At 44.3% G+C, this 9132-nt stretch overlaps 1 protein-coding gene across 1 annotated transcript; it reads left to right on the forward strand.

Annotated features, from left to right (window-relative positions):
• The first annotated feature begins 231 nt into the window (after positions 1-231).
• LOC147453432 (uncharacterized) lies at positions 232-3512 on the forward strand. The gene is made up of 2 exons (XM_086515614.1): positions 232-353; positions 503-3512. The coding sequence occupies exon 2, from the start codon at positions 883-885 to the stop codon at positions 3013-3015; it is 2133 nt and encodes a 710-aa protein (XP_086371740.1). The 5' UTR covers positions 232-353; positions 503-882; the 3' UTR covers positions 3016-3512.
• The last annotated feature ends 5620 nt before the right edge of the window (positions 3513-9132 follow it).

Raw genomic sequence — 9132 nt, forward strand, 5'->3', positions numbered from 1 at the left:
GAAAGTTAAAACGCCTTTATAAATTTATTCGCAGCTCTTACAAATAATGAAGACGAGAGGGCCTGTTTCTGCTACAAAAATAATACTACTTTTCTTGTCTCAAGCCAGTACGTGGAGTATAGTATATAACTATAGCTCAGTGGGCTCATCATCATCATCATCATCAGATGTCGCTTCCCTCTCCTCTCCTCGTGGGATTGTTCCTACACATACATTCTACGAGGCTACGAGTAGTATGTAGTCTACGACGTTAAAAATTCTCGTCTTCTTCTTCTCTTTCTCCTCTTTCTTCACCACACAATCGCGCATAGTGCGCTCACTAACGTGATGTATAGGACGCGCCCTGCCACAAGGTACCCTCCCTCCCTCCCTCCCTCCCTACCTCACACACACACACACGCGCGCGCGCGCGCGCATGCACACCCACAGGCTCAATTCTGCTTTAAACTTCAATAGATAGATAGAGAGAAGCTAAAAGACGTGCAAACCTCAATCTATGCAGAGACCTCAATTACCTATAGAGTAACCTCGCTGCGCGCACATGTTCGATGATCAAGATACTACTTCACCACTGCATTTGGGTTGCGGTATTTCTGCATCAAAATGCTTTATCCCACATCATTTCAACGGATGCTATGATTCTAAGCAGGCATATGAGTGTGCACCTGTGCACGCGTGGGTATGTGCGGATGCCGGTGCACCCTGGCATTACCCATGTCAAGACAAGATTAGGGGTTTCGTGCTGCCTGATCCCTAGATACTTCTACATTCCGAGAAGATCAAAATGATGTTATATCAGGGTGAAATTGTATGAGTCAACCACCTTAAATTAGGCTAATCACACCTCATCAGAGTTTGTACGTGCTGCTCAGAGTCAATGAGATGGGGAAAATGAGGCTCAAGCTCTCTCGTGTAATGCCCCATGCCTGGTTCTACAAGCTCAAAGAGGTGGGCAAGCCTGGCGTGAGCCAATTCAAGGCATTCGATGCAACTCGCAAATCAGCCTACGCTTCGCCCATCAATCACAAAGCTGTCGACATCCCATTCCCTGCCGACACACCCAAGAGAAGCCCCCACCTAAGGCCCCCTCCAGCAGACGACTTCATTGCACTGGATCAGCTTCATCTTCTTGAACTCTCTGATGAATGCCGGCCCTCTATTGTACTCCCCTATGCACCCATTCCAGAAAACATCATGAGTCTTTCCTTAGAAGAAGATAACCTGCACAGGATTTCATCTGCGCCAGATGCGAATCCAGGACTGCCACCAAATTCTGCAGTCAATTTTGATGTAAGAGAGCTAGAGAGACGATTGAAGGAGCTTGATTTTGAAGATAGGAGGAAGTACCACTCCAGCCCTGTGCTGCTATCCGTCTCTGTGCCAAGCCCAATGACAGATGGCGCTCCTTATACAAGCATCAAAGTTTCAGTGGGTCAAAAGGGGCCTGATGGGTATTCCCTAGATGCATGCGGTGCGTGTGATGTGTTATCTGGGGCCTATGAAAGAGGAAGAAAGTCCCCTTTGCTGAATGTGTCTTATGCTATTGGTGAGAGACCTTCTGAGGGCTGTGTAAGCAATGGTGGTGAAGGGTTGTGTGGAAGCGTTGATGAGTCAAATCGGCAGAGCACATCCTCTTCAGACACTGGCTTTGAAAGAGGATCGAGTTCCATGTGGGAGAGAGATGTGTTTTCCATCACCAGTGATGGCAGCGAGGCCTTCACAGCAGTATGCCCAGATGAGACGGAGCCGGGGCACAAATCTAAGCAGCGACTTTGGAAGCTGAGAGAGAGAATGAATCCATCTCCTTATGGGAGTGTCCACATGGAAAATGGGATGTCCAGGTTCTACGAAGATAATCGGGAAGTGGGGATGGCAGAGAATGACATGGTGAAACGTTTCTTCAGGAATAGGTCCACTGCAGGACAAGATGTGCCAGACACAAGGAGGCAAATTTCTCAGGCTAGGAGAGAATTGCAAATTGGTGAGAGCTTGCACCCGGCTTTACGTGTCCAGAAGAGTGACGTCGGCCAGGGTAAAAGAGATGGTCACTACAGAATCAAGATGCCATTCTCACAAGACGACTCCTATCAAGAGGAAGGCACAAGCTTCAGCACTAGCAGAAAGCAGGAGATTACCATGTACAAAAGCATGCAGAGTTTGCCAAACTGCGGCGAAGAAGTGGATTCGTTTTCTTTGCCAGATGACAGAAATGATTGCCTGTCTGTCCAAGGTGACAGCGGCGATGGCCGTGTCAGTGTCCGCTCAAGGCTTTCGGCAGGCAGATTTTCATATGCACGCTGCAAAGAAAGGCTTCTCTCTAGCCAACAACCGCGAATCAATGCAGCCACAGAAACGCAAGAGGAGCAAACTTTGTCTAATTATGCAAAGTTCAAACTCAAGCAGAGGGGAGTCGAGCATGGCAAAGTGAGTGCTTTGAATGTAGGCATGTACCTTGATCCTGGCCTTTTCAACACAGTCTCAAGAAGAGAGAACCATTCACAGGTATATGAAAACATCACCACTACCCACACAGATTTGCGGTCTGATGCAGCGAGACAAGATCAAGGTGCTCGACATGTGCTGATGGGCAGGCAGAGTACATCATCATATCATAGCAAGTCGCCACATATTCGAGCCAAAGAGCAAATAATCAATAAGAGCAATGTGCAGGAGCAAGGGCCAAGTAGGTTCAAGGGCACGCTAAGGGCTGTGAGGGAGAAGACAAGGGATCCAAGCTTTGAGCAGTTCTCACCATCCACTAGTGCAGGAGGGACACCTTTGACCACCTCACACAGCCGAGTTTTCGACAGCTTCGCTATGGTGAAATGCAGCTATGACCCCAGGCATGACTTCAAGGAGAGCATGGTGGAAATGATAATGGAGAAGGGCCTCCATAGCTCTCATGACATGGTGGAACTTCTCCAATGCTACCTCACTCTGAATGGAGATGTGTATCATGACACCATTGTCAAGGTCTTCACGGAGGTTTGGTCTGAAATGTTTCAACATGTATGATCACGTCATGCAACTGTTTTTGCTGGTTTTACACTCGCACACATGCCACCATCCACATCAAGAGGCATTAAACACCATATACATATCCACCCACATTCTATATCTTACATATTGGACTGCCTGCATTGAGCTGTCCTTGAGTGCCCCACCTTTATGACACCCATAAACACACGCTGTATCGTGACATGGGCTGCGAAATGGAAAGCATCTGATTGTATAAACCACATTTCATTCATGCCATTTTCCCTGCGACTTGCAAGTGTAGCCACATGATATAGCACGCAACCGTGGGATGTCGGCGATGTGCATATTGCTGTGGTTAAGATTGAGATCTTCGCCAGGGTTCTTGGCACTTCTCTGGGCTGTTTGTGTACCATATCTCTCTCTTACGTTGCATGATGGCTGGCTGGCTTACATGGCCGAGAATGCCCTAGATCTTGTAATGCAGAAGATGATCAAATCACTTAACCATCGTATTTGCAGACCGCACTTGGGCATTTCGTTTTCTGCTCTCTGTCTTCTTGTTCACAACGTGTGTCTTCACCATTTTGTTGATGTCGTTCAAGTCGTGTGAGAGCCTTTCAAGGTTGCATTCATTTTTTTTGACATGCTGGAAAGGGATTTAGAGAACAAAGAATTAAAGCGTATACACTGTATTCATAAGACTTTGATCTATGATGCGAAGTATTAATTCAATAATTTTAATTTAGAAAGAGTCTTTTTATCGAATGACTTTACAAAGATTCCTTTCATCAAATTGTTTTATTGCTTTTTATATTTATCAAATAAATTTTTAATAAAGATATCAAAATTTTGTTGTTTTAATTTTTCAATGTGTCTTTTTTTTAAAATTTCTTTTTCAAATGATAATATGTAATGTGCAACTTTCATCTTATCTTATCATTTAAGTGGAGCGTTTTTAATGTATGAATCAATTGCTATTATGTATGTATAATGGATAATATAATGTATGTTTTTAATTTTTTTTTTTTTTTTTTTTTTTGTTTTCAAATGATAATGTGCAATGTGTACCTTTCACCTTATTATTTAAGTGGTGCCTTTCTTAATATATAAACCATTTGTGATTATAAAATAAATGGATACTATAATTTCATATTATAATACAACAAAAATCCTATGTGATTGCACACACTCATTATACTTGCTCTCCATAAATCTCATCGCTCCCTTAACTTAGCAGGCCTTTGTACCTCCTCATCTTGTTTTATGAAAGGTTAGTTGGACATGCAGTTATTGTGAGGTGAGTCCGATTGTCTGAGAGTTTCTTTCTAAAACTTCGTGTAGGAAAATCTAGGACGTATTCATTTTTCTTACATGTCTATTGCTTCTCAAGTTCTCCCTATGGGACACCTACTTGGATGGGATTCATTCTATATTCCTCTTTATGACTCATGCAATTGTGTTGTCCTCGTTGACTTGGCAAAGCTATTCTAGCCTTGCGCTAGTCTCATTCACTCGGCATCTCCTCTAGCTATTGTTGTCTGCACAAGTGTTGCAAGCGAGCAAACACTAAAAGGTACCTTGTGGCAGGTCTTGTCCGTGGTCCACCTGCGTTTGATGCTATGAAGACAATGCCTCTCCATCTTGACCTAACATCGTTGTCGTTTGTATGTGTAGCGAGTTGCAGTTGTCATAACTAGTGATAGCATTCATGGCTTTAGTGGCAAGCCATCTCCATCTTTTGAGCAAAATCATGCCTCCATGGCTTTAATGTAGATGCATGGTGACCGTCTTTGTCCACGGTAGTTGCTGTTGCCCGTGTTATGAAAAAGCCTTCATGGTGGCTCTGTGAGGCAAACAAGGGTGTAGGTCAGAGGTTGGTGGATGTGTAAGAGCAACGGCAAGTGGGGTGTCGACAATTGCAGTCGTGAAGTAGTATGGCATGACAAATTAAGACAAATGAGGGAAAAACACTATGGTGTGGTTTGGAGCAATACAGACACATAGCAATGGAGGGGAGGGGCAAAGTGGGTGGCGAACGCATGTTGTAGGCACTAGTAGTATCGAGCATGGGTAATAACAATGATAGAAGAAAACAATGCACCATTAGGTTTGGGCCTTGCTATGATTAGTTTCGGTGATGTATTCAACATGAACGAATTGTGACAATGTGCTTGCAGAACGGCTTATATTCCTCGTTCAACCTCCCTCACCACCAACAGAGGTAAGGCAAACTTAGAGTACACATAAGTGGGCTGTCTATCTACCCGCTCAATTAATGTGCAAAAAAGCATATCTATAAGTGGGGGCTTTATGACATAAGCAATCCTCATCCTATGGAGTCTCCTTACCCTACATCCGATTGCCTTCCACCCACTTTGCAATTGCTTTTTGATCACCTTTGTTCTCATTTATAACAAATTTTGGTTCATTTTTTTATTATGTTGTGTGCGTATAGCACTCCGCCTTATCAATCACTCAAAACAAGCAATGAATGATAGTGCATAGATGCCTAATTAGTAGGGTGTCATTTTATTGTTAGAGGTCCATTGTAGTGATGAACTACTCAACTAGGGCATGGAAAACACTTACACAAGATTAGTGAGCTAATCAAAGCAACACAAACGATTAACTTTATGAGGTGACCTTGGCTTATGGAGGAGCTAAGCCACAAGTTGGACAATCTCCAATCTCCAATTCCACTCCTCCTCACCTAAATCAACTCAATCACACACACTAACGATTCCAATGATACGTATGTTAACCCTCATGGACACCCTATCACCTTCGACAGACGCTTTATTATTTATTTGATTGAGTCATGGATCGGGCTTGTCGGCCCAATAGGTGTGTAGGTGATTGCCGATGAGAGCTGCACCACTTATCTTATTTTTACGGTAGTTTTGCAATGATCGATTACTGTGGGCACCCATGTGTGAATGGGTCAAACTCTTATAAAAGGTTCATTTGACCTAAAAATCCTTATTCTTGGAGGTGCAAGCTAAGAAGTGCTCTTGCTTCATCTATGTCTCCTTCTCCTTCGTGTGCTCACGTGCGCGTGCGCGCGCGCGTGTGTGTGTGTGTGTGTGTGTGTGTGTGTGTGTGTGTGTGTGTGAGAGAGAGAGAGAGAGAGAGAGAGAGAGAGAGAGAGAGAGAGAGAGAGAGAGAGAGAGCGCATTGCGGCGGCATCGGCAGCGACGAGGCGGTTGAGCGCGACATCGACAGCGGTTCCTTCTTCTTTGCAGCACAGGATCTTCATGACGGAAGCATTAAGCGGTGAGTGACACACCGTTGTTTCTTTGAGCTTGCTAGGAGGACTGTCTAGTTGTGTGCGTGCAGCCTTTCGAGGATTGCACACACACAGTGCACATGCAAGTTCCTAGCTTCCAACACGTGCGGCAAAGCGCACATTTTTGGTGCCGCTGTCGGGGATTGCCTTGCACTAAGCTTGAGAAGCACTTAGTGCTACCTCAGGAACCCTTCACTTCTGTCATTTCTGGTTTTTTGGTGAGTTGTGTGAGAACTGTTAGTGGTTGTAAGGTACAGTTTTAACAGGATTTGTAAGCTCTGCTAAGTGCTGCAGTGTACTTGTTTTTGTTAGATTTGTTAGATCTGTAATGTGCAGGTGTTAGCAGATCTGTTAGTTAGTGTTTAGACCAATAATGTGTAGTAGACAGTGAGCAGTACAGTAGACAATGAGAAGGTTTGTTGTCTGTGAGTGTGTAGTTCTGTGTTAGACAATGTGCGAGCACATATAATTAGTGGTAATTAGCTATGTTAGCTGCAAGGAGGTTAGACATAGCTGCTATGTGTGCACGTGAGCTCGTCGCTCAAGCGGCAACATTATCCTCATAAATATTTTTTTAGTTTTTGTAATAAAAAAACGCTTGAAATATATGAGACCATGAAGCAAATTAAAAAACAAAAAAAATTAAAAAAACCTTATCTTAAAAAGAAGGATCGGGATCGAGATCGAGATTATTCCCCCGAGCTCCGAGCCCGAGCCCAGGCTCAGGCCTCGGTCCTCAGTTATATGATATATTGTACACAGTACTTTATATATTAAAGACTAGGACCTCAAGTGAAGAGAGGGCATGTGGAACAAATTCCTCAAGTCCTCCACCATCCCCTTCACTCACCCTTTGGACTTACTAATTCTAGTCCTCTTCTCACCTAGGAAAAGACTATTTTTAGGGCTTTATATAACCCAATCGGGAACTGTAAATCTCAACACGTCCCTCTAGCCAAGATGCTCGGTTTGAGCTATCACACGCCATATTCCGTGGCTTGATTAGAAAAAAGGACCATAAGAACAAAAAAATTGAGGATAAATTTGGATTGCAAACGCCCAAAAAAACTAGGTGAGCGGCCTTCACGGGCATTCACCAACACTTCTAGAGTGTGAGGTCGTATGCACCTATGCTCTGGTCGTGTGCTAGAAGACAATCATATAGAGAGTGTTTTCGTTTATACGAGCACTCATTATTCCTCCACCTTAGGCTCTAGGCCCTCAGTGGGAACCCATGGTAGTACCTCTCCTTATCCATATATTGCATCTAGTGACTCTTCCTCTGACTACAACGTCATGGGAGGCTACCCGATGCTTAATCCCGATAGTTCAAGCCAAGACATGCATGCCATGGACCCACGGTCCAGGTCGAGCATGCTTAACCGCTTGAAGGAGAGACACTCGCTCCGAACATGGAGCTAGCGATGTGAATGAAGAGGGTGGGGAAGTAAATTCACCATTCATTGACCAATGTAGACCCCATGCTCCTGGAGAGTGTGCACGTAAATACTCCATTCACTGCACTCTCTGACTCTTCAGAGCTATTCCCCTCCGAGGTTATATTACCTGATGGTAGAATCCTTGCCGAAGTGCAAGAGGTTGAGCAATATATCGTTGCGGCTAGGGAAAAGGAAATCAAGAGCCTACGCAAGGTGGAGCAACAGAGAGAGCTTAAGACAAAGGTCCCTATGTCAACATCCATGCTAAGTGAGAAATCAAGTGCTCCTGAATTAGCAACCACTAAGGGTCGAACCATAGAGAGCCACATTGCATCTAGTTCAAAGGACACCCCTAGCACCTCAATCCTCAGGATGGAGCGTTTCTAAACGAGAACTGGGAGTATGAACTACAAACGAAAAATCTAACCGACCTATACAAAGGTCACATCTATTACGTGGGTGGGTTGGTTAGATGTCCTACAATCCACAACGGGTGCTACTAGCGTAGAGGATCAACAACAAAGAGTTTGTGATGTCATCCAAAGAGTTATTGAGCTAGAGAGGCAGAACAAAGGGATCCACATGCCTTCAACGGGTCTCATGAGATTCTTGGATACATGGAAGGCTAAGCAACCAACCTTATCGCAAATAGAGACTCCCTCGGTGAGTCCGATGGATCCTCCATACGTTGTTTCTCCAGGGGTCTTTGTACAATCTGAGCCCACAAGTCTTTACCTTTTCAAGTTTATCTCATCTCTCTCTTGATGACACCACGGCTACCATGCCTACCCCAGTGATGGGAATGACAAAAAACATGCCATGGACCTCATTTGTTAGTAAAGCATCGCTACATGGTAGCTCAATGCCTGTAATAGTACCTACAAGTGTGTATCAATCATATACACCTATGGATCCTCGTACTTATATAGCTCCTATCCCTACCAATGTTTCAACAACTTATGCTCCACAACCACAACATTCAAGCTCGTATTTTAATGGGACCATACTAGCTAGCATTAGAAGGTCACATCCAACGTCTGCTATGCCCAGGGCCACACTTATGAACTTAGGGCCACCACATGGCACAACACCATACTAAACTTGGAACCCAAGGGCGGCATATACGCCAAGCCCAATGCCAACCCCCATTCCACATGCAGTCTTGAGAGCACTTGTCCCCATTATACCTGCTCAATTGAGTGACTTGGCACCATTTTCTCAAGCTATTGGTCAATCCATTGCTGAAAATATGTGTAACACGCCTGATAGAGAGGTTAGAAGTCAGGTAGTACAAATAGCCAAGCTCACACAAAAATTTAGTGGAGACGGGGATGTGAGAAAGCATATCGAACTATTTGAACAAATATGCAATTTCCTAGGAGAACACAATGACCCGTAATGCTTTAAGCTTAACCTTAAGTGGAAAGG

Source organism: Adiantum capillus-veneris, chromosome 7 (genome assembly GCF_014529385.1).
Source record: "Adiantum capillus-veneris isolate H3 chromosome 7, ASM1452938v2, whole genome shotgun sequence".
NCBI lineage: Eukaryota > Viridiplantae > Streptophyta > Polypodiopsida > Polypodiales > Pteridaceae > Adiantum > Adiantum capillus-veneris.

Coding starts and splice junctions, on each gene's coding strand:
- LOC147453432 (XM_086515614.1), top strand. CDS start 883: ATGGGGAAAATGAGGCTCAAGCTCTCTCGTGTAATGCCCCATGCCTGG.